This window comes from Coregonus clupeaformis, chromosome 30, assembly GCF_020615455.1.
Source record: "Coregonus clupeaformis isolate EN_2021a chromosome 30, ASM2061545v1, whole genome shotgun sequence".
Lineage (NCBI taxonomy): Eukaryota > Metazoa > Chordata > Actinopteri > Salmoniformes > Salmonidae > Coregonus > Coregonus clupeaformis.
In genome coordinates, this window is record NC_059221.1 from 8,433,002 (window position 1) to 8,458,482 (window position 25,481).

Below are 25,481 nucleotides of genomic sequence, written 5' to 3' on the forward strand. Positions count from 1 at the left end.
TTAATAAAAGGCTCTCTATAACACCAAAAAAGGGTTCCGCTATGGTTACAACCATTTTGGGCTTTTTTATGGTTCTTTATAGAACCTTGATGGAGAATGGTTCTATAAAGAACCTTCCTCAATCTTAAAGCTTCTTTTTAGAACCTTCCAAAGAACCATACAGGTTTTTGTTTTATTTTGGTTAGCCAAAATATATTGTTTCAATTCCATAGATGTTATTATTGTGTTAATTGACAAGTTGAATCAGGTGTGCTAGCCCTGGGACAGCTGGGGCTCCCTGAGGAGAAAATTGAAACTAGATAGAAATGATCATGGACCTATATATTTGATTTTTCATTATTATTATTATTATTATTTAAAAAATGTTCTATATACATACCTATATATTTTTAAATAACTGCCCTTTTTCTGGAATCCCGATGTGGCCCTCGAGACAAAAAGTTTGCCCACCCCTGGTCTAGAACTATAGTGTACAGTACCCATGTAAAGGAAATGAACATTACCTATTAAATATAATATGTATTTATCATACTAGAGAACATGTTGTTTACGCACAACATATTATTCTGTCATTTGTACTCCCCTACATGTCCTCTTTGAATATGTTTCAATCACCCTCAAATGTCACTGAGACGATGTCATTATTATTGACTTTTGGGTGGGTATTATTAGCAGTGTATCATGAGCATGTTGTAAATGCATTGTAAATATGTTGCAAATCATCTTCTCTGCACTTAACAGCTTAATTACTATCATGGACTTTACACCAAGAGCATGTGTTTGTTCCCACAAGAGACACGTCTAATGTAAAGTAAATGTAAACATTGCTGAAACATCTATGTTTGATGACTGTTGACATGAGTTTGTTGGTTCCGGACGTCAACCAAGACAGAGGGACAAAGAGCAACAGCTCTGGAGAGAGCAGCATGCACTCATCATGGGTCATTCTGAAAAGCATATTAGTTCCAGTATAATTACAATCAAGCCCTGCTTTCAGTTATACACAACCATTGACCAGTTTTAGGTAACTGAATAACTCCACGCCATGCGTCACTCTCAACAAAGCATTTTTTCTCTCAAGAATAACTGTATTGTGAACAAGTTCATCCTTCTGCGTTCATGCATTTAGTTGTTGTCATTGTGCAACCCTTCTTTTTGTCAGTTTAGAGAGAGAGAGAGAGAAAACACTGTACAAACAGGCCATTATGCTGTCCTATCTCTGACATGCATCTATTTCTCCAGTCTTTCAGGCCTTGGGGCTAGATATAACTGTAAGTCGCTCTGGATAAGAGCATCTGCTAAATGACTAAAATGTAAAAATGTAAATATACCCAAACCTGCCTCCCCCACCTCCCTGCAGGAGATCTGAAGTTCACTGTACTCACTGTCTACAGGACACCACAGCAGATGGGATGGGATAGGAGAGAGGGTGGATAATGGAGATCAGGAAGACTCACTTGCTTAGACAGATAAATTAACTTAATGTTCATCGCACCAAATTCATGCATGTAATAATTATGCTCATACTCAAAGTTCTCTCCTTTGATTCCCATTTGTCTCATTTTATGGTTGAGGTAATACTAACAAGAAGTAGAAGTAGAAGTGAAGAAGAAGAAGAAGAAGAAGAAGAAGAAGAAGAAGAAGAAGAAGAAGAAGAAGAAGAAGAAGAAGAAGAAGAAGAAGAAGAAGAAGAAGAAGAAGAAGAAGAAGAAGAAGAAGAAGAAGAAGAAGAAGAAGAAGAAGAAGAAGAAGAAGAAGAAGAAGAAGAAGAAGAAGAAGAAGAAGAAGAAGAAGAAGAAGAAGAAGAAGAAGAAGAAGAAGAAGAAGAAGAAGAAGAAGAAGAAGAAGAAGCAAGTGAGCTAGGGAGGGAAAAGATGGAGGATGGTTCTATAATCTCTTGCTTCCACAAAAAGCAATTACTTTCGTTTTAAAGCGTCCTGGAAAAGTTGGAGGGGAGAGAGTAAATAGAAAAAGTAAAGGAGGAGAGGTGATGAGTGATGGTCTTTTAGGTGTCTGGTTATGTGAATGAAGGCTGCCGCGTCTGTGTGAGTTTGTGCTCACCTTAAACAACAGAGGGACTCAGGGCCTCCCAGTCCTTTCAGGCCCAATGGAGGCAGCACCTCAGGAGGCCACTTGGCCCTGGAAAGAGAGCCTGACAACCCTGCGGAGCTCTGCGGGACATCAATAAACGCTGACATATTGACTCTCCAAAGCCCTCCATGTTGTTGTGAACTCTCCCTCTTTTGTCTACCAAGTATATTATTACTCTGTTTTAGCCATCACACATTGGACAACCTTTAGGCTTACATTTCAAAAAGACACAAATCTTTCAGGTGTTAAATTCCGGAACACTGCTCTAAATGTAAGCCTAAAGGTTGTCCAATGTGTGATGCATCTCTATATGGCTAAAACTGAGTATTAATATATGTATTTATTTTTTTAAATAACATATAGTAGACAAAAGAGGAAGCTAGTAATTTAACGACAACATGGAGGGCTTTGATATATGTATTTTATCATATAAAAACACATTACAAGTGCTAGGGACTTATGGGAGTATTTTGGTTAGAAACTAATCTTATCTTGGTATCTAAACATCACCAGTGTTTCCCCTATATGCATATCATAAATCGTGACCTCCACTAAAAAAACACTGACCTAACTTTGTCAACAGAAACTGGAGAGAGTGCTAATTTGATTTCTACCTGCCAGAGTGTGGAAGGCTGCTCTGTGTTTGAAGAGCTGTGTTTGAAGATCTGATCCCCCAACAAAGACCCTCAAATCCAAGCAGGCAAAAACATTGGCTAAACTAAACTAAAGCAGGGAGAAGGACCATACTATGGCTGTGGTGGCTACAGGCTTCTCTGAATACAAACCAAACCAAACTCTGAATCCAAATGCTGTTGTATTCATCCAACTCATCCAATATCCAATAAATAAACCACCATCCCAGTGACTGCAACATAATGGCCATAACTGAGTCAAAACACACACCAAAACATATAGTGAATGGTGGCATAGGTTGTATGAAATAGTTTAAATATACAGTAGTTCAAATATTCAATATATCCATGTTTTTTAAATTTCAGCCAAGTAGACTAAATTAATAATTTAGAACGACAGATAATGCATATCTTAAAATTCATACACGCACGCAAGCTAGGATGCACACAATGAATAGGCACAACGCAGTTCGGCTCTTTCCTCTCAGTAAATGCTGTACAGTATTGAACTCAATCCAGCCCTCACAAAGATGTCCGCCTTATCAAGGCATTACGTCTTAGCAAACTAGCGGTTATTAAATGCAGTCTTTATCTGCTCTCTCTCCCTCAGCTGTGGCATGCATGTGTCATTTACTGATGAAAACAGCCTTATAAACAACAAAATGCTGACTGTCAATATAACCACTGATTTAGATTATGATTGGGAAGGAAATATAATATTAAAGACAGAGCCATTTTAGTGATGTACAAATGCAAGCCCTTAGTGGACAGCTTGGAGCTTAAAAAAGCAAATGCCAATATATATTGATTAGTTATATAAGAGTGTGCAAAGCTGTCATGAAGGCAAAGGGTGGCTACTTTGAAGAATCTCAAATAATAAAAATAATATATATATATATATATATCTTCATTAGATAAGTATTCACACCCGCTGAGTCAATACTTGCTAGAATCCCCTTTGGCAGCGATTAAAGCTGTGAGTCTTTATGGGCAAGTCTCTAAGAGGTTTGCACACCTGGATTGTACAATATTTGCACTATATTCTTTGGTTGGTTGTTGATCATTGCTAGACAGACATTTTAAAGTATTGCCATAGATTTTCAAGCCGATTTAAGTCAAAACTGTAACTAGGCCACTCAGGAACATTCAATGTCGTCTTGGTAAGTAACTCCACTGTATATTTGGCCTTGAGTTTTAGGTTATTGTCTGCTGAAAAGTGAATTTGTCTCCGGGTGTCTGTTGGAAAGCGAACTGAACCAGGTTTTCCTCTAGGATTTTGCCTGTGCTTATGTCTATTCCGTTTATTTTTATTATAAAAAACTTGCTGATGACAAGTATACCCATAACATGATGCAGCCACCACCATGCTTGAAAATATGAAGAGTGGTACTCAGTGATGTGTAGTGTTGGATTTGCCCCAACCATTCTTTGCCACATTCTTTGCAGTTTTACTATAGGAATATTTGTATTCTGTACAGGCTTCCTAATTTTCACTCTGTCAATTAGGTTATTATTGTGGAGTAACTAAAATGTTGACTCATCCTCAGTTTTCTCCTATCACAGCCATTAAACTCTGTAACTGTTTTAAAGTCACCACTGGCCAGGGATATTCAATGTCTGCTTTTTTTAGTTTTACCTATCTACCAATAGGTGCCCATCTTTGCGAGGCATTGGAAAACCTCCCTGGTTTTTGGTTGAATTTGTGTTTTTTTACTAGATGTTGGAACATTGCTGCAGGGACTTGCTTCCATTCAGCCACAAGAGTGAGGTCGGGCACTGATGTTGGGCGATTAGGCCTGGCTGGCAATCGGTGTTCCAATTCATCCCAAAGGTGTTCGATGGGGTTGAGGTCAGGGCTCTGTGCAGGCCCATCAAGTTCTTCCACACCGATCTCGACACACTATTTCTGTATTGACCTCGCTTTGTGCACGGGGGCATTGTCATGCTGAAACAGGAAAGGGCCTTCCCCAAGCTGTTGCCACAAAGTTGGAAGCACAGAATCGTCTAGAATGTCATTGTATGCTGTAGCGTTAAGATTTCCCTTCACTGGAACTTAGAGCCTGAACCATGAAAAACAGGCCAAGACCATTATTCCTCCTCCACCAAACTTTACAGTTGGCACTATGCATTTGGGTAGGTAGAGTTCTCCTGGCATCCGACAAACCCAGATTGGTCTGTCGGACTGCCAGATGGTTAAACATGATTCATCACTCCATAGAACAAGCTTTACACCACTCCAGCCAACGCTTGGCATTGCGCATGGCGATCTTAGGCTTGTGTGCGGTGCTCGGCCATGGAAACCCATTTCATGAGGCTCCCGACGAACAGTTCCTGTGCTGACGTTGCTTCCAGAGGCAGTTTGGAACTCGGTAGTGAGTGTTGCCACCGAACACAGACGATTTTTACACGCTACGCGCTTCAGCACTCGGTGGTCCCGTTCTGTGAGCTTGTGTGGCCTACCACTTCACGGCTGAGCCGTTGTTGCTCCTAGACGTTTCCACTTCATAATAACAGCACTTACAGTTGACCGGGGCAGCTCTAGCAAGGCAGAAATTTGACAAACTGACTTGTTGGAAAGGTGGCATCCTATGACAGTGCCACGTTGAAGGGCACTGAGCTCTTCAGTAAGGCCATTCTACTGCCAATGTTTGTCTATGGAGATTGCATGGCTGTGTGCTCGATTTTATACACCTGTCAGCAATGGGTGTGGCTGAAATAGCCAAATTCACTAATTTAAAGGGATGTCCACATAGTTTTGTATATATAGTGTATTATGTGACTTGTTAAGCAAACTTCTGAACTTATTTAGGCTTGTCATAACAAATGGGTTGAATACTTATTGACTCAAGACATTTCAGCTTTTCATTTTTAATTAATTTGTAAAAATATTGAAAAACAAAATTTTAATTTGACATTATGGGGTATTTTGTGTAGGCCAGCAACAAACAAATGTAATCAATTTTAAATTCAGGCTGTAAGTGAGGCAGCTATAGCGTTTTGCAACAAGACATGATTATTGCCTTTGGATATCCTAGTATTCATACAGGTGTTGGTTCCCCTAGTTTCACCGTCATTTTACGACTGTCTAGTAAAGCGAGTGATCTATTCCATAAACAAGCAACAGGTTTTAAGGGACAGGTTTACGGTCAAATAGAAGCTTTTAATTTAATTTGAGAAGCCTGTTTGCACTCCTGTCTGATCAACGACTGAGATATAGAATCACACAAAACAGCACAAGTTAACTTATATTACATTATACTTATATTAACTTAAGTGCTCACAATTATCTTAAAATACTGTATATAAGTCAGACAATTTACACACAATATATTTTTCACTTGTATGGGTATGTAAAGTGATGTGACACAATCAAACTACAATAAGTGCACTATGTTTATATTACTTGACAGCGACACAAACCATAAATCACATTGATACTCTATTGTTTTTAGTGCAATATTTGCCCACTCTTTCTTTACTGCTTATAAAACTCACTAGGAGTACTCATTGTTTTCCAATAACCCCTTTCTGGGAGGGATCCAAGGATTCCAAGAGAGCATGCTTGAAAAGAGAGGCCTCTTCGAAAACAATTATTTTCTCTCTGTCACGATCGTCTTGAAGAGAAGTAGACCAATGCGCAGCGTGTTGAACAAACATACTTGACTTTATTACCGTCAGTGATAATAAGCACACTAAACAAAACAATAAACGACTCGTGAAGTCCACGGTGACAAAGACTGACAAGGAACAAAAACCCACAACACCCAAGGGAAAACATACAGTTTAAATATGGCTCCCAATCAGAGACAACCAGCCGACAGCTGACACTCGTTGCCTCTGATTGGGAGTCACACAGGCAAACATAGAAACAGACAACCTAGAACACCCAAACAAAGAAACAGAACACATCGAATGAACACACCCTGGCTCAACATATAGAGTCCCAGAGCCAGGGTGGTGACAGTACCCTCTAAAAGGCGCGGACTGCGACCGCGCCTCAACTAAAGCAAAACAGGGGAGGGCTGGGCGGGCATACCTCCTCGGCGGCGGTTCTGCCTCCGGCCTTGACCACCAACCTCCAATGAACCCCCCATAGCGCCCCTGGTCCAGTCTGGCTCCGCTGGCTGGAGCTGACCTGGACGTAGCAGGAGCGGCTAGCTTCAGCTCCGTTGGGGAGCACAAAGCGGTACCTGATCTGGCACCGATGACCCAGGCACGGGTTGTGCCGGACTAACGACTCGCACCCCTGGCTTGGTGCGAGTGGCAGGAACGAGCCGGGCCGGGCTGGCGACGCGCACCGTAGACTTGGTGCGAGTGGCAGGAACAGGCCGGACCGGGCTGGCGACGCGCACCGTAGACTTGGTGCGTGGAGCAGGGACAGGCCGGACAGGGCTGGCGACGCACACTGTAGGCTTGGTGCGTGGAGCAGGGACAGGCCGGGCAGGGCTGGCGACGCACACCGTAGGTTTGGTGCGTGGAGCAGGGACAGGCCGGGCTGGGCTGTCGACGCACACCGTAGGCTTGGTGCGTGGAGCAGGAACAGGCCGGGCTGGGCTGGCGACGCACACCGTAGGTTTGGTGCGTGGAGTAGGGACAGGCCGGGCTGGGCTGTCGACGCACACCGTAGGCTTGGTGCGTGGAGCAGGAACAGGCCGGGCTGGGCTGGCGACGCACACCGTAGGTTTGGTGCGTGGAGCAGGGACAGGCCGGGCAGGGCTGGCGACGCACACCGTAGGTTTGGTGCGTGGAGCAGGGACAGGCCGGGCTGGGCTGTCGACGCACACCGTAGGCTTGGTGCGTGGAGCAGGAACAGGCCGGGCTGGGCTGGCGACGCACACCGTAGGTTTGGTGCGTGGAGCAGGAACAGGCCGGGCTGGGCTGGCGACGCACACCGTAGGTTTGGTGCATGGAGCAGGGACAGGCCGGGCTGGGCTGTCGACGCACACCGTAGGCTTGGTGCGTGGAGCAGGGACAGGCCGGGCAGGGCTGGCGACGCACACCGTAGGTTTGGTGCGTGGAGCAGGGACAGGCCGGGCTGGGCTGTCGACGCACACCGTAGGCTTGGTGCGTGGAGCAGGAACAGGCCGGGCTGGGCTGGCGACGCACACCGTAGGTTTGGTGCGTGGAGCAGGGACAGGCCGGGCAGGGCTGGCGACGCACACCGTAGGTTTGGTGCGTGGAGCAGGGACAGGCCGGGCTGGGCTGTCGACGCACACCGTAGGCTTGGTGCGTGGAGCAGGAACAGGCCGGGCTGGGCTGGCGACGCACACCGTAGGTTTGGTGCGTGGAGCAGGGACAGGCCGGGCTGGGCTGTCGACGCACACCGTAGGCTTGGTGCGTGGAGCAGGAACAGGCCGGGCAGGGCTGGCGACGCACACCGTGGGTTTGGTGCGTGGAGCAGGGACAGGCCGGGCTGGGATGTCGACGCACACCGTAGGCTTGGTGCGTGGAGCAGGAACAGGCCGGGCTGGGCTGTCGACGCACACCGTAGGCTTGGTGCGTGGAGCAGGAACAGGCCGGGCAGGGCTGGCGACGCACACCGTAGGCTTGGTGCGTGGAGCAGGAACAGGCCGGACCGTACTGGGAACACACACCACTGGCCTTAAACGGGGATCAGGAACGGGCCGGACCGGACTGGCAATACACCTCAGTACCTCTCGCCGTGCCTCTACAACTTCCTTCCCTCCTCTCGCCAATGGCTCCCGTAACCCGGTGGCCTTCTCTCCTCGTCTCCCATTTCGCCCTGTGGCAGCCTCCTGCTGCCCAGTCGCCCATGCCGTGTGCCCCCCCCTAAAAAATTATTGGGGGTGCCTCTCGCCTGTCCGACCACGGCCCGGTTGACGCCGCTTCTCCACTCCTGCCTGGATCTCCCCCTTCATCGCCTTCCGGTACCGGACGGCCTCCTCCTTCGTAATCTGCCCCCAGCCGAGGAGGACATCCACCAGCGTTACCTCCTGCGTGTGTTCCTGGACACGCTGCTTGGTCCTGGTTTGGTGGGTTTTTCTGTCACGATCGTCTTGAAGAGAAGTAGACCAATGCGCAGCGTGTTGAACAAACATACTTGACTTTATTACCGTCAGTGATAATAAGCACACTAAACAAAACAATAAACGACTCGTGAAGTCCACGGTGACAAAGACCGACAAGGAACAAAAACCCACAACACCCAAGGGAAAACATACAGTTTAAATATGGCTCCCAATCAGAGACAACCAGCCGACAGCTGACACTCGTTGCCTCTGATTGGGAGTCACACAGGCAAACATAGAAACAGACAACCTAGAACACCCAAACAAAGAAACAGAACACATCGAATGAACACACCCTGGCTCAACATATAGAGTCCCAGAGCCAGGGTGTGACACTCAGTTCAAACAGAAATTGACTCAAACCCAGTCACCAATAAGGCTGTCACTCAAATCCATCCCCCCGCTTTTCCCTGTCCTTGTCGCTTATTACTGTCCCCGAGGCTTCAACAACCAACAACATGACCATGACAACATCACTCCATAAAACAAACTGACAAAATAGTTTTGAGGAGGGATTGTAACTGTACAAGCACATGAATGAAGAACTGTTCAGGATACACAAAGGGAACTTCTAATTCACTGCCAATATATACGTGTATTTCACTGCCAATATGTTCATAACAATAACAGTGACAGCAACAGTTGACACTGACAGCCAATATAACAACAAGTGATTGAGAAATGTCCCTGCTCTCCATGTCCCCCCTTGTTTTGTCCACCTAGATTCGGCCCGCCTTGCACGGCTGGCTGAACTGACGCCCAATGACCACGGTGCAGGGAGATTGATTGTGTTGCTAATTGTGACACCTGCCAGGGATGGCTGCAATAGGTTGTGCAGTGTATTCAGACACTACAGGGTCACCTCTCCCGGGAACACCGGGTGTGGGCTGGACACACTCACAAATCATAAGCCCCAATGAGGTAAACAGCTGGGGTTGAGAGGGCCTAGAAACGTTGGCATGTGCATTTCGTAAGAGCAGCTCTTCCTCAGGTTTTTGATTCTACTGTCACTGTTCAGCAAGGTTCTGGCTGGTAAACATAATTCCAAAGGTTTTTCTTTGCAATTATGTTAAACGACAGAACCCACAGCGAACCAACACACTCACTGACTGATCTGGCAAACATGAACTATTGCTTGGACTTACAACAAAGTTGTTCCGGCTGAAGGGAATACCATCATCGCAAAAAGCCACTTATCATCCACTGAACCAGCATGTGGATGAGAAATGTTCCGGTTCATACCGTGAAAAAGCGAGGGAGCATAAGTAAAATGTTTCTCTCTCCCTCACTCTCTTTGTCATTGCGATTAGCATATTTCTCAAAGTGTCATGACACCTGCTACCCAGAGTGGGCGTGCGGAACATAATCCTTTACTTCAGACATAAGCAAAACGACCAGAAGAAAAAGACGCTTTGACTCGACTAGACCAACCAACCCCCTGATTGGAACCCTCCCACTGCAGATGCAGATTAATGCAGGGAAATACCAATTGGCAGCGCAGCAGCACCGAAGACAAAACCCTCGTTTTTTAACACGGCTGTTGTCTATCTCGATTAGTGTCAGTTTGAGGAAGCCTATTCAAAAATATTCACGCATCTGCCTTTGAGGCACAATGGAAGCTAGTTCATAAACTGTCAGCCCATTCACCTGATGCCTTTGGTTCTTATTGTTTCCTTCCCCTTCATAAACATTTGGAGAAGTTCATCAACTTGCCTGAATAGCCAATGGTGTGGGGCAAAAGACACAAAATAACAGACGGTTCTCTATTCCCATCGACTTTATTTTCTTACTCTCCCTTTTTAAGTGACTGTTTGTATATCAATAGACTGAGTGGGTAGACACACATCAAGGTGATTTCAGGCCAAACCCAAACTTCTAGTTTAGCTACAAAGTGGCTTTTAAAAGGCAAATAACAAACAATTGACTTTTAGTTCACGGTCACTGACAGTAACAAAGAGAGTTATGAACTATAACACAGATAAAAAGCCTGGATAAAAGCTACAATGTGTTCTCCTGAATTACATTTACACAACGCAACCAGACGCTACATAACGATTTTGCAGACAACATACACTTAACATGACCTAGCATTAGTTAGGGCCTACAGTGCATAAACTCAATATCTCAGAAACTATAGCTTTGAGTGTACAGTGATAACATTAGGGGGTAAAAAGATATAATTGTATTGTTGGTTAAATTGTTCTCACATATATATATTTTTTAGATGGCATGTAAAATAAGTAGCACAAATTACATGAATGCAAAGACTTCTAAAGAAACATGAATCCACTTTCACACCTTTCAACAGCATTAACGGTTATTTTAGACAAAAATATATATATTTAGGGTAATTTAATTCCTAATTAGAATGGGTTGGTGTATTTTGAATAGGGTTTGCTCTCAGGGAGTTGAAGACTAGACAAATACACTTGTAGAATGACTTTTTCGTGCCTGTGTAGACAAACGAAGAAAATGTAATTATGCCTCCAATTCTCTACAAGTCCGCCTGGTCAAAGTAAACATTCCTCTTTGTGTGTGAGACAATTTAAATCTTGTAATAAATAATGTGGAAATTGAGCAAGTTGAGGTGACTAAACTGCTTGGAATAACCCTGGATTGTAAACTGTCATGGTCAAGACATATTGATACAACAGTAGCTAAGATGGGGAGAAGTCTGTCCATAATAAAGCACTGCTCTACCTTCTTAACAGCACTATCAACAACGCAGGTCCTACAGGCTCTAGTTTTGTCGTACCTGGACTACTGTTCAGTCGTGTGGTCAGGTGCCACAAAGAGGGACTTAGGAAAATTGCAATTGGCTCAGAACAGGGCAGCACGGCTGGCACTTGGATGTGCACAGAGAGCAAACATTAATAATATGCATGTCAATCTCTCCTGGCTCAAAGTGGAGGAGAGTGACTTCATCACTACTATTTGTGAGAGGTATTGACATGTTGAAAGCACCGAGCTGTCTGTTTAAACGACTAGCACACAGCTCAGACACCCATGCATACCCCACAAGACATGCCACCAGAGGTCTCTTCACAGTCCCCATGTCCAGAACAGACTATGGGAGGCGCACAGCACTACATAGAGCCATGACTACATGGAACTCTATTCCACATCAGGTAACTGATGCAAGCAGTAGAATCAGATTTAAAAAACAGATACAAATACACCGTATGGGGACTGTGAAGCAACACAAACATAGGCGCAGACACATGCATACACACACATGGTAACATACACACTATACACACACGTACACATGGATTTTGTGTTGTAGATATGTGGTATTGGAATAGGGGCCTGAAGGCACACACTTAGTATGCTGTGAAATCTGTTATGAATGTATTGTAATGTTTTTAATTTTAAATTTTTGCCAGACCCCAGGAAGAGTAGCTGCTGCCTTGGCACCAGCTAATGGGGATCCATAATAAATACAAATACAAATACAAATTCCTTTAAAGTTATTGAGCAGGACAGGATTATGTACTTGCCTTTATATATGAGAAAAAATCTGAAGTCTACAGTAGACCTTTCCTAAATCTCCCAAAAAGGGAGATTGTCCCTTCAAATAACCCACCAGAGATTCGATAAGTAGTTGCTGCTGGTAGCATGTGCGCCCAGATATAGGCCTTGTCCCACATGGGAAAAGTAATTTAATTAATAGACAGGCAGGCTTGAAAGCAGCACTGGCAGTCTGTAATATTATGAACTCCCATTGTGCCGGTGTCACCACAAATGTTTCTGATAAGCAAAAGCACCCAAGGATCAAAGAATATAAGCCTCTCAATTTCCTCTAGCCGGTTCTACTTTTCCTCACCTACTTTTCTCCTCTTCTCTTACAATTTCTGAAACACACAACACGAAATCCCCTTCATGACAACCGCAGGGTCCGCCTCAGGTTAGCGGTCACCCGAGCTTTGGGAATAATCGCACATTAATATTTGACGTGATGAAGAGGTTTACACTAAAATCGTTCTCTTTCAATATTGTATTATGTCTTAATGGATTGAGAGGACAAGATTTAAGATTTTCCCCTGTCCATTTTGGAAATTCTTTCCATCAGCTGCCGTGATGTTGAGGCATAACAAGTCGTAAACTGAAAAAATATATGTTGTCCTCATAACATCCTCCTAATCTATTCAGTATACTCATTTAGTGCAGTATTTACCCCTCATGGGGTTTCTTGCTTTATAACGACCATTTTAAAGAAACTCTAAGGGATGCTCTCGGGGGAATGAGAAGGTGTTGGGCATGTACAACAGCATGTAAACATGACCCCTTATTCAATGAAAGTATATAAATATTGTTTGATGTCAAGGAAGCAGGCTTAACAAAATGGATTAAAATTAATTACAGAAGCATTATGTTGCCTCTTAAATATCGTTTGGGGAATTAGTGATTTGAACATCTCCCCATGTTTATTTTTAGTATAGGCCTATGTGGCCTAAAAAGCACTAGTTCACAGGCTGAAGGGGTATCTTATTATTCATTGCTTAAAATAGATGTAACTTGATTAACAAAGCCTTTTACATTCAAAATGGTGGTCATTGTTGCTGATTTGACTAATTTGATTTGTTCCACGAATTATGTCACTTGGTTTATCAGGATTTTGAGTAGGGCCTAATACACTTCCGTTTTGTCGACGGTTTTATAGCCTACCATAAACATTTGTTAAACCTTTAAAACACTAGGCAAAAACTGGTTGAATCAACTTTGTTTCCAAGTCATTTCAACCAAAACAATCAATGTGATAACGTTGAATCAACGTGGAAAACTGATTGGATTTGAAAAAAGCCATCAATGTAAGGGCATTTCGTATTTTTTTCACCCAACTTTTAACATAAATCCAATGACAAGGTGACTTTTTTGTTGATTTCACGTTATTTTCACATTAGTTGAAAACTCAACCAAATGTAAATCAAAACTAGACGTTGAACTGAAGTCTGTGCCCAGTGGTTTGAAATGTTTGAGGGAGAAACGCCATCAGCATTAACTGCATTCTTCACGGATAGGCCTATAACAATCAAAAGGTTTTAAGTAGCCTGCAAGTCTACAGAATGTCATAATATCAGCATAGGCTACTATTACAACAATGAAATAATAACTAGTTATAAGGAAATATAAAAACCAGGGTACATTATTATTTGCTATTATTATTAGTGAGTATTATAACAGCTGATGCAGCCGCCTCTGCTATTAAAAGACTCCTCGCCATTTATTTTTGCTTTTTATAGGCTATGTTCCTTAAAAATCTCGCCATGTAAATTCCAATGAAATTTGGAGAGAGGCAGCGCGAGGGGGGGAAAGGAGAGGTTAATCCGAGTTTAATAGGCTACGTTGATGCTCTGCAAAGGAAAGAGGCTGTGATGATTGTGTTATCTCTATCCAACATTTGGGTCTCCCTCAATTTCAACCCAGCCAAATAGCTGCGAGAAAGTGTAGATGGAGTCACTCTCGATGCCTGAGGAAAAAATGTTATTAATAGCTAAATAACTTCCCCATACTTTTACTAGATCTCTCTCTCACCATTTCAGATGGATTTGTTTGAAGGGGTCTCTCGACTCATCCCAGCGTCCTTTTTCTTTCAACTAAGCTTATTTTGGACACCTAAATATAATTTTCTATAACTATCTCGGGGAAACAGCAGCACGCATGCCAGAGCATATTACGGAATATGTGGATGCATCCTTTTGTTTCGATTCAGTATTGCATGACTCCTCAAATTTTACATTTTACATTTTAGTCATTTAGCAGACGCTCTTATCCAGAGCAACTTACAGTTAGTGAGTGCATAACATTTTTCATACTGGCCCCCCGTGGGAATCGAACCCACAACCCTGGTGTTGCAAACGCCATGCTCTACCAACTGAGCTACACGGGGCCAATGTGCCGCAATACATATACCTCATCCACTCTCATTTCTAAAACCATTTAAATAAGTAGACAATTTACATGATGCCATTTGTGGGTACGTTCGGTCGCTCTTTAAGTTGTAGGTAGGGCCTACTAGTCTATCTATCATTTCCAAACGTGTTTGCTTGGCTATATGGCTACTTTTAAGAAGTGTTTTAAACGTAGTTTGAAATTGAATACAAAGCGCGGCCTTGTCTGCATGGGGCCTGGAGTTGACTGACATCTCGCTATCTCCTCGTGGCCTCTATCGGTAACATTTCCTCTTATCCTACTCACAACACTCACAAATCCCGCCTGGCCCCTGTTTGATTAGATTAAAAACCTCAGGTAATCCGCCCATTTGTTCAAGTGTTCATTGGCTCCTTCTATCACGCATGAGGGATGGTGTTATGTTGGGGCTGCAGATGGTTCATGGTTGCGTGTTGGTTTAATCAAAACCAATTGTTATTTATGAATTGACTGATACACTCCTTTCACCCTTTAGGTGTGCATTCACTCAGCACCAATGCATAATTCGAAATGAGGTCATTCATTGACCATAGGCCTACCTGTGCCAATGGGATGAGCAATGCAGATACATCGTTATCACTGTTGAATTAAATATTTTAAACATTAATGATAACCTAATAAAGCCTTGACGTTTCTTGATCACAATTTCCTACAAGATATTTGTAAATATACACTGAGTGCACAAAACATTAGGAACACCTTTCTAATATTGAGTTGCATCCCCTCTTACCCTCAGAACAGCCTAAATTTGTCGGGGCATGGACTCTACAAGGTGTCGAAAGCGTTACACAGGGATGCTGGCCCATGTTGACTCCAATGCTTCCCACCATTGTGTCAAGTTGGTTGGATGTCCTTTGGGTGGTGGACCATTCTTGATACACACGGGAAAAATGTTTGCGTGAAAAATGTTTGCGCCTGGCACCTACTACCATACCCCGTTCAAAGGCACTTAAATATTTTGTCTCACCCATTCACCCTCTGAATGGCACACATACACAATCCATGTCTCAATTGTCTCAAGGCTTTAAAATACTTAATTAACCTGTCCCCTCCCTTTCATCTACACTGATAGAAGTGGATTTAAAAGTTGACATCAATAAGGGATCGTAGCTTTCACCTGGATTCACCTGGTCAGTCTATGTCATGGAAAGAGCAGGTGTTCATAATGTTTTGTACATTCAATGTATATTGAGACTATTGTCTTATAGTCAGTCTATTCTAGTGTAGTCTAACAAAACAGCATATCCATTTCACCAGATTCTAGTTTGGAATGTTAAGAGTTATATGCGCCACTGCAATAATAATACAAAAAAAAATATATATACACAATTATAATCTTGACAACTATAAAATAAACGTAAAATATCATGCATTTCTGCCTGGGGCTAGCTGCGGAGTGAGCCGTTTACAGATTAAAGTGAAAAGAAAGAAAAGGCTACATTTAATCTGCTCTAAAACCCTTCAACATTACGTTTGTGGTTGAAACTCCAAGAGTGAGGGCTGATAGGGGATAAATACATTTCTTACCATGCTTGCGAGATATTACACCCCTCTCCAACACAGACGCCCATTCAACAGACACCGGTTTCATTACGAGCTGTAATAAGTTTTAACATTATTATGCCAGACGGATGATAGCATGAAACAAGTGCAGAGACAAGTCTTTTAAAGAATTACAGAAATGAGACAGTTGGTATCCTGGTTTCAACATGTCACCATTAAAAGCCATTTGGGCAAAACATTTATGGAGGGTTTGCGAGACTATTTAATTTCCAAAAGCATGCACTCCAAACAAACACAGGAGCTACATTGGGGCATAATGGGTAAATGTACATTATATCTATCTATCCATATTTAATCGAAATCACTTTTACACGGTGTATAGCCTACATTGGCTAAGCTACTGACAAATAAATGACAACATGGGTTGAAGCCAAGCTGGCTAAAGATTTCTAACGAAGAATTGCGGCGGCGCACAATTGGCCCAGCGTCGTCCAGGGTAGGGGAGGGAATGGCCGGTGGGGATGTAGCTCAGTTGGTAGAGCATGGCGTTTGCAACGCCAGGGTTGTGGGTTCGTTTCCCACGGGGGGCCAGTATGAAAAATTAAAAAATAATGTATGCACTAACTAACTGTAAGTCGCTCTGGATAAGAGCGTCTGCTAAATGACGTAAATGTAATTGTGGTTTACTCAAAGCACTACTGCTCCCTCTGACCCCGAATCGGTTCAATTGTTGGCCGTGGCCCCCGTTTCGGCTGTCGAGCTAATAAGTATCATGGAGAGGCGTTCTGTCTGCAAACTATATGATCACACAGCGATACGTAAAATATACAGAAGTCCATAATGAACGGGTGTCACATCCCATAGGTAGGTCAGTTATGCATGCACTTGTTCATGCTCGAGATAAATTAACACAGGCAATTTCATGACACGACCCCCATAGACAACAAACTATAGCCGTAACATGATTTCTATCAATGAATGGGTTTGAGAAATAAATTAAGAGTAATTTATAGGCTACATTAACTGACAGACCCATTTACTGCACCCCCTACAGAGAGAAAGCATAAGTAAGTGTTCAGACACAAAATAGCTCGATTCCAAAAATCTACCCAAAAAAAATATACAAAAAATAGCGTCTGCTAAATGACTAAAATGTAAATGTAAATGTAAATTAGGCATTTCCTAACAACAGTCCAACCACATTTTGCACCCTCCATTGCTTAATCTATTCCACTGACGATTCTATAATATTACCAAACTATCTACCAGCAGGGTGGATTGAATAATTAATTCACCTTTAGTTCTCCTCTTGGCCTTTTGTCCAAAGTTTCTCCCTCTTTTATTACGGTTTTTTTAGTGTGAAAAAAACCCAGCACGCTCCTCTTTTCGCTGCCCTGCTTTTGAGGCGTTTGCCTTTGTACCTCGGAATCCTTGCCTTCAATGGAGTGGAAGTCTTGAGGACTGAAGTTCATCTTCAAGTTTAGAGAGAGGCTGTCGCTTTAGAGAAAGGCCTTTTGTGTGACCGTTTAAACAACACACAATCTGTGATCATTTCGTTTGGAAATCTCTGTCTTTTTCAAGCACAGGACCTAATATATTTTGACCACAGAATACCAAGGTCCCCTCAATAAAGAGCCACGACAAAAGACAGAACCGTTTCTTAGTAGCCTAAATAAAAAAATGTTTTATGAACAACTGAAAGACGGACGAAATAATAAGCCGTTTTCAAATAAACACAAATAGGCCTAGATGAACATATCCTAATAAAAAACGAATTAGACTACAATTAAATCAATGGCTTATTTTACAGGTTATTTAGCCTGTATGAGAATACCCAGCTATGAAGCAGTAAACAATCATATCCAGGATCAAGAATCACTGCGAGCTGCTGGTCGTAGGCCTAATTGATTTGATTCGCATATCGGTAATCTATCTGTCAGTTGTCGTTTCAATGGACCATGTACCAGCTCCAGAGGACGAGGAGTCTGTTGTGCAAATGAATGCCGTCTCAAATACCCTCCATCAAAGGCTCATATAAATAATTAAGCAGGTCTAGTTAAGCTTGTATTGGCAAACCACTTAACAGGACGAAAAAATCTAAAATGTGTGCAAAAGATCATTCCACGAACAAGAAGGCCGCAACGCACAATCTCAGGCAAAATATTGCAACACATTGAGCAAACACAGGATATTGTGCGTATAAAAGAGGGTGTTTTAAAACGCAAATGTTTTCCACTTGAATTAGGCTACCTTTATCGCCGAGAATGCCATCGATGCTGTGTTTGGTTTTCTTCTCTCCGTCTTCATCCTTCTTATCACAATCGTCTTCGTCATCTTTCTTCCCAAATCGAGTTCTCAGAACACGACTAATTGAACTCACTACAAGAAAAGAAAAACAAGGTAGGGTAATTACATAATCATTACAGACAGGCAAAAAAATATTTTTAAATAATGATAATAATAATAACAATAATAATAATAATAATAATAATACAATTAAGTCCAAGTGACACTAGGCCTGTTTTTGGTCCACATAAAACTATGGGGGTTAAGGTACGCCTAACTATTTCATCAACACCATTTTTTTCATATCAACCACTATTATAGAGAACTATGTTTATCTCTAGTGGCACAGCTAGCACTGCGATGCAGTGCCTTAGACCACTGCGCCACTCGGGAGACATATAATAGGCCTATGGAGAACAATATCTATGATCTAACACTCTTGTAGTAAAAAGGGTTGCTTACCAGATGAGGCCTCACCTGAAGGAACTGTGCTTCTGTCACACACCCCGTCCTTCAGTAGCTTGTCTCGGATCTCCCAGCTGAACATTCCGGGGTTCTCGCGCTTGTACTCCTCAATCCGTTTCTCCACATCAGGCGTTGCTACCTGCTTTTGTGTTTAATTTACACAGCACAATAGCAGAACATGGAGAACCAGAGACAGAGGGAGAAATAAAATGACAAGCATAGAGAATTAATAAAGCAGAGAATAGAGAACGAAGAATAAAAAATAAAAAAGAGGAGAGAAGAAGCATGAGAAGAAAAAAAATCAGTACAGGTTAATGCAGAATTGGAAAAATAATATCTGAATTGATTAATTAATTTATTTATTTTTTAAATAAATTAGTAGCCTACAAAGTCTCAATGCACCTGAACTAGGCTACAAAATTGCCTTTTCTAAGTTTTGGTCAATTTCAGTGGTAGGCTAATAAATAAGCAACAAAAATGGAATAGAACACAATAGCTATCTGCAAGAAATGCCTTGGATGTTTGAATATTTGGTGGTGTGAAAACTCAGGTCCATAATGGGAAACAGTCATAATAATAATAATAATAATAATAATAATAGGCTAATAAAACTGGTATTATTAAATGTATTATTTATATTATCATTAGCCTATAATTTTGTGAGGTCGAACGTTTCTCGAACTCACTCTGGGTTTGCTTCCTCCTATTGCCCCGGGTCGGATGGAACCAGTTTCTTGATACCGACAAAGAATTTTGGACACGCAACCGTGGGAAACTCGTAGCTGTCGAGAGATCACGCAGGGACGGATGCCGTTGTGGGCCATCTCCACTATCTTGTGTCGGATATGATTTGGCAGGGGCCTTCCGTTGATGAATACTCCACCAAGTTGGTTCACCCGACCTTGACCCAGGGGAGTTGACACTGTGCAGAAGAAAGATTATTATAAGAAGGCCTACTGTGAAAACATTGAAACCATTTTGTGTGTACAACAAATGCAACATTGGCAATAAGACCTTTTTTTTCGGAATGGTTTACATGGTGAATTATGATGATATTTAGCATATTTTTGTGGCGTTCGAAGATTTTTGATAGGCTATAACGCATAGTGGTAGGCTTAATTTAATTGTTATTAGCCTATACGATGTAAGGCTATAGCACAATGTAGGCTTATATTTAAATGAATGTAGCATAGTTAGGCTATCTTATCCATAAAGCATTCAGAAATTAAATGTAGCCATAAAAACATCAGCATAAAGGCCTAAATCTTAAACCCACAATTGTTACAATTAAACTAATACATTGGACACATTTCCAATAATGCGTGAAGTGGTTGAATCCGTAGCCTACTGAAATTGCATATTACAAAACAGGCATTTAACAACAGAATCGACAAGTTGTTGTCTGAAAACAGACTTGATTTGAAGGCAGAATTTGTTATTAGCCAGATAGCACATGAGTGTCCCCTTCGGCATTGAAGAGGCTGTGAAGAGTTTAGCTTCGTCCGGCTTCATTATTCACCGTCATGCTGTACAAATATTGATGAAATCCTTTGATTCATCATTTTGCTATGTATTTTACTCTCATTTCCAGCACCAGGACACTTCAATAAATCCCAGATCTTGGCTAACTGGCAAGCTTCGTATTCTCTGGGATTTTATTGGAGTCACTTCAGCATGAACCTTGCCTGGGAGATGCTCCGACGGACGATTAATACATGCAAATAATTTGTACCTGTAAATTTCATTCACACGTTTGCATATTTCCATAAACATCCACGTAATCGAACACCATTGGCCAGTGCGAAATCCTAATAAGTCTGACTTTCATAAAATGTATTGTAGTCTACAGAGTCACTCACACCTATGTGAAATAATGAATAGCCAAATTTCTCCTTTCATTTTGTCTGACTATAGCCTATATTGACCTAACATTATGCTAGTTACATTTACGTCATTTAGCAGACACTCTTATCCAGAGCGACTTACAGTTAGCGCATACATTATTTTATCGAACCCACAACCCTGGCGTTGCAAACGCCATGCTCAACCAACTGAGCTACATCCCCTGCCGGCCATTCCCTCCCCTACCCTGGGCCAATTGTGCGCCGCCCCATGGGTCCCCCGGTCGCCGCCGGCTACGATAGAGCCTGGATTCGAACCAGGATCTCTAGTGGCACAGCTAGCACTGCGATGCAGTGCCTTAGACCACTGCGCCACTCGGGAGACTAGTTCAAATGTAATTGAGGATAAAGGCCAAAATCAAATGCAAAAACTATTGATAAACAATGTTGCTTTAAATGAGTCACAAAAAAGGTTCTGGGTAGAACCAAAAAGGGTTCTATGATTGCTTCATATATGGCACCCCTTAAGGTTCTATATAGAACCGAAATTGGTTCCATATAAAAAAGTACAAATTTTGGTTGATTGAAGAAGAACCCCTGGGGTTCTGATCAAAGAACCCTAAAAAAAGGGTTCTATATTGAACATTTAGGGGTACCATATATGAAGCAAGCAATAGAACCCTTTTTGATTCTATCCATAAAATTTTTGTCCACATGTCAGTAACGGATGTTTGTAAGTTGCATGCAAGACCTACCTTCTAAAGGGAAGCCCGTGCGGGGATAGTTTTGTCCAGGCGCTGGTCGCATCATTCGAGGGACTGTTCCTGGCAAAGACGACTGCATTCTACAGTAAAGAATTGCAGGCAAAACAAGCCCAATATTTCATCGGCTAAACCAAGTCCAGACTTGTTGGTGGTAATTGTTTTGGAGATGAAGAAACAAGTGCACTCAGAAAAATGAGAAAAAATGAAGAAAAAAACCCGATCCAATTGGATGAATCTCCCAAAACGGTAAAACACAAATATTTCTGAGGTATCACCGTGGGGGGCATAAGCAAAAATAGGACTGCTGCGAACAATGTGCAATGTGTGCGAATGGATGGATGGAGGGGGGCTGGGGGCTGGGGGGTCCCTTAACGCTCAAGGTTACTTAATTATTTCCAGTCTTTTCCTAAAAGGTCTGGTAGTTTCTGATGACAAAGTCAGCATGGAGGTTGGGAGTAGTTTAAGTGAATAACTTTGGCGCATGTCGTTACCGGAGGGTGTTGTCGCGCGCGCCAATAGGCTCTCGGTGCTTTCTTTTATTCATGAGGAAGAGCGCCTTACAGCCAAGTTTTCTCCACCAATTACACAAAACCGCAAATTACGTAAAACACATTTTGCGTTTCCCATTTATTGCACGCAGCTTCAAAACCAACAAACACTTTTAATAGATTAAACAGCGCCTAGGCCCTGGTGATTCTTCTTCAGTGAAAGATACATACAGTGTGTTGTGGACGTAGGCTATAAGTAAACTCACTTCAGCATTTAAGTGGGTCGTTTTCTGTTTAATTTACACATGAAATATAGGCTTTTGTGACGCAGGCTATGTGTATTGTCATCTCTAATCTCATTGAGAATATATTCAAGAAACTCTTTTTGACTATCTATTTTTCCATATATTTTATTCAATGCGTTTCTATTGGCTACTAGCAGTAAGGCCAAATTCAATGTTTTATGAAAAATAATAAAATAATATACATATACATATATATATATATATATATATATATATATATATATATATATATATATATATATATATATATATATATATATATACAGTTGAAGTCGGATGTTTACATACACTTAGGTTGGAGTCATTAAAACTCGTTTTTCAACCACTCCACAAATTTCTTGTTAACAAACTATAGTTTTGGCAAGTCGGTTAGGACATCTACTTTGTGCATGACACAAGTAATATTTCCAACAAATGTTTACAGACAGATTATTTAACTTATAATTCACTGTATCACAATTCCAGTGGGTGAGAAGTTTAATTCCAGAAAATTATGTTATGGCTTTAGAAGCTTCGGATAGGCTTATTGACATCATTTGAGTCAATTGGAGGTGTACCTGTGGATGTATTTCAAGGCCTACCTTCAAACTCAGTGCCTCTTTGCTTGACATCATGGGAAAATCAAAAAAAGTCAGCCAAGACCTCAGAAAAAAAAATTGTAGACCTCCACAGATCTGGTTCATCCTTGGGAACAATTTCCAAACGCCTGAAGGTACCACGTTCATCTGTACAAACAATAGTATGCAAGTATAAACACCATGGGAACACGCAGCTGTCATACCGCTCAGGAAGGAGACGCATTCTGTCTCCTAGAGATGAACGTACTTTGGTGTGAAAAGTGTAAATCAATCCCAGAACAACGGCAAAGGACCTTGTGAAGATGCTGGAGGAAACATGTACAAAAGTATCTATATCCACAGTAAAACGAGTCCTATATCGACATAACCTGAAAGGCCGCTCAGCAAGGAAGAAGCCTTGTCTAAAACCGCCATAAAAAAAGCCAGATTATGGTTTGCAACTGCACATGGGGACAAAGATCGTACTTTCTGGAGACATGTCCTATGGTCTGATGAAACAAAAATAGAACTGTTTGGCCATAATGACCATCGTTATGTTCGGAGGAAAAAGGGGGTTGCTTGCAAGCCGAAGAACACCATCCCAACCGTGAAGCACGGGGGTGGCAGCATCATGCTGTGGGGGTGCACTTCACAAAATAGATGGCATCATGAGGAAGGAAAATTATGTGGATATATTGAAGCAACATCTCAAGATATCAGTCAGGAAGTTAAAGCTTGGTCGCAAATGGGTCTTCCAAATGGACAACGACCCCCAAGCATACTTCCAAAGTTGTGGAAAAATGGCTTAAGGACAACAAAGTCAAGGTATTGGAGTGGCCATCACAAAGCCCTGACCTCAAGCCTATAGAACATTTGTGGGCAGAACTGAAAAAGCGTGTGCGAGCAAGGAGGCCTACAAACCTGACTCAGATACACCAGCTCTGTCAGGAGGAATGGGCCAAAATTCACCCAACTTATTGTGGGAAGCTTGTGGAAGGCTACCCAAAACGTTTGACTCAAGTTAAACAATTTAAAGGCAATGCTACCAAATACTAATTGAGTGTATGTAAACTTCTGACCCACTGGGAATGTGATGAAAGAAATAAAAGCTGAAAGAAATAATTTTCTCTACTATTATTCTGACATTTCACATTCTTAAAATAAAGTGGTGATCCTAACTGACCTAAGACAGATAATTGTTACTAGGATTAAATGTCAGGAATTGTGAAAAATTGAGTTTAAATGTATTTGGCTAAGGTGTATGTAAACTTCCGACTTCAACTGTATATGTGATGTATATACATTATGGACAGTATGTGGATAGAGTATTTAGTATATATTTAGGATAAAATAATATATATACAGCAATAGTTTAATAGGATGGCGTTGACTAGAATACAGAATATACATATGAAATGAGTAAGACAGTATGTAAACATTATTAAAGTGACCAGTGTTCCATTATTAAAGTGACCAGTGATTCCATGTCTATGTACATAGGGCAGCATCCTCTAAGGTGCAGGGTTGAGTAACCCGGTGGTAGCCGGCTAGTGACAGTGACTAAGTTCAGGGCGGGTGGAGGCCGGCTAGTGGTGGCTATTTAACAGTCTGATGGCCTTGAGATAGAAGCTGTTTTTAAGTCTCTCGCTCCCAGCTTTGATGCACTGTACTGACCTTGCCTTCTGGATGATAGCAGAGTGAACAGGCCGTGGCTCGGGTGGTTGATGTCCTTGATTATCTTTTTGGCCTTCCTGTGACATCAGGTGCTGTAAGTGTCCTGGAGGGCAGGCAGTGTGCCCCCGGTGATGCATTGGGCAGACCGCACCACCCTCTGGAGAGTCCTGCGGTTGCGGGCGGTGCAGTTGTCGTACCAGGCGGTGATACAGCCCGACAGGATGATCTCAATTGTGTGTCTGTAAAAGTTTGTGAGGGTCTTAGGTGTCAAGCCAAATTTCTTCAGCCACCTGAGGTTGAAGAGATGCTGTTGCACCTTCTTCACCACACTGTCTGTGTGGGTGGACCATTTCAGATTGTCAGTGATGTGTACGCAGAGGAACTTGAAGCTTTTCACCTTCTCCGCTGCGGCCCCATCGATGTGGATGGGGCGTGCTCCCTCTGCTGTCTTCTGAAGTCCACGTATCAGCTCCTTGGTTTTGTTGACATTGAAGGAGATGTTATTTTCCTGGCACCACTCCGCCAGGGCCCTCACCTCCTCCCTGTAGGCTGTCTCGTCATTGTTGGTAATCAGTGCTACTACTGTTGTGTCGTCTGCAAACTTGATGATTGAGTTGAAGGCGTGCGTGGAAATGCAGTCATGGGTGAACAGGGAGTAAATGAGGGGGCTGAGCACATACCCTTGTGGGGCCCCTGTGTTGAGGATCAGCGTAGTGGAGGTGTTGTTTCCTACCTTCACCACCTGGGGGCGGCCCGTCAGAGACCCAGTTGCACAGGACGGGGTTCAGACCCAGGGCCCCGAGCTTAATGATGAGCTTGGAGGGTACTATGGTGTTGAAGGCTGAGCTGTAGTCAATGAACAGCATTCTTACATAGGTATTCCTCTTGTCCAGATGGGATAGGGCAGTGTGCAAT

At 42.4% G+C, this 25,481-nt stretch overlaps 1 protein-coding gene across 2 annotated transcripts in view; it reads right to left on the reverse strand.

Annotated features, from left to right (window-relative positions):
- LOC121546007 (paired box protein Pax-7-like) overlaps window positions 1-21,819 on the reverse strand; it is a 197,516-nt gene extending 175,697 nt beyond the window's left edge. The window contains exons 1-4 of one of the 2 annotated variants that reach the window (XM_041856969.1): window positions 21,534-21,819; window positions 19,624-19,859; window positions 18,950-19,079; window positions 18,437-18,565 (exon numbers count right to left, since the gene is read on the reverse strand). In XM_041856969.1, the coding sequence (XP_041712903.1) occupies window positions 18,437-18,565; window positions 18,950-19,079; window positions 19,624-19,859; window positions 21,534-21,621 (583 nt within the window). In that variant the 5' untranslated portion in view covers window positions 21,622-21,819. Of the gene's footprint in view, window positions 1-18,436; window positions 18,566-18,934; window positions 19,080-19,623; window positions 19,860-21,533 lie in introns of both variants that reach the window. The other variant, XM_041856968.1, reaches the window with a different exon arrangement.
- Window positions 21,820-25,481: the final 3,662 nt, after the last annotated feature.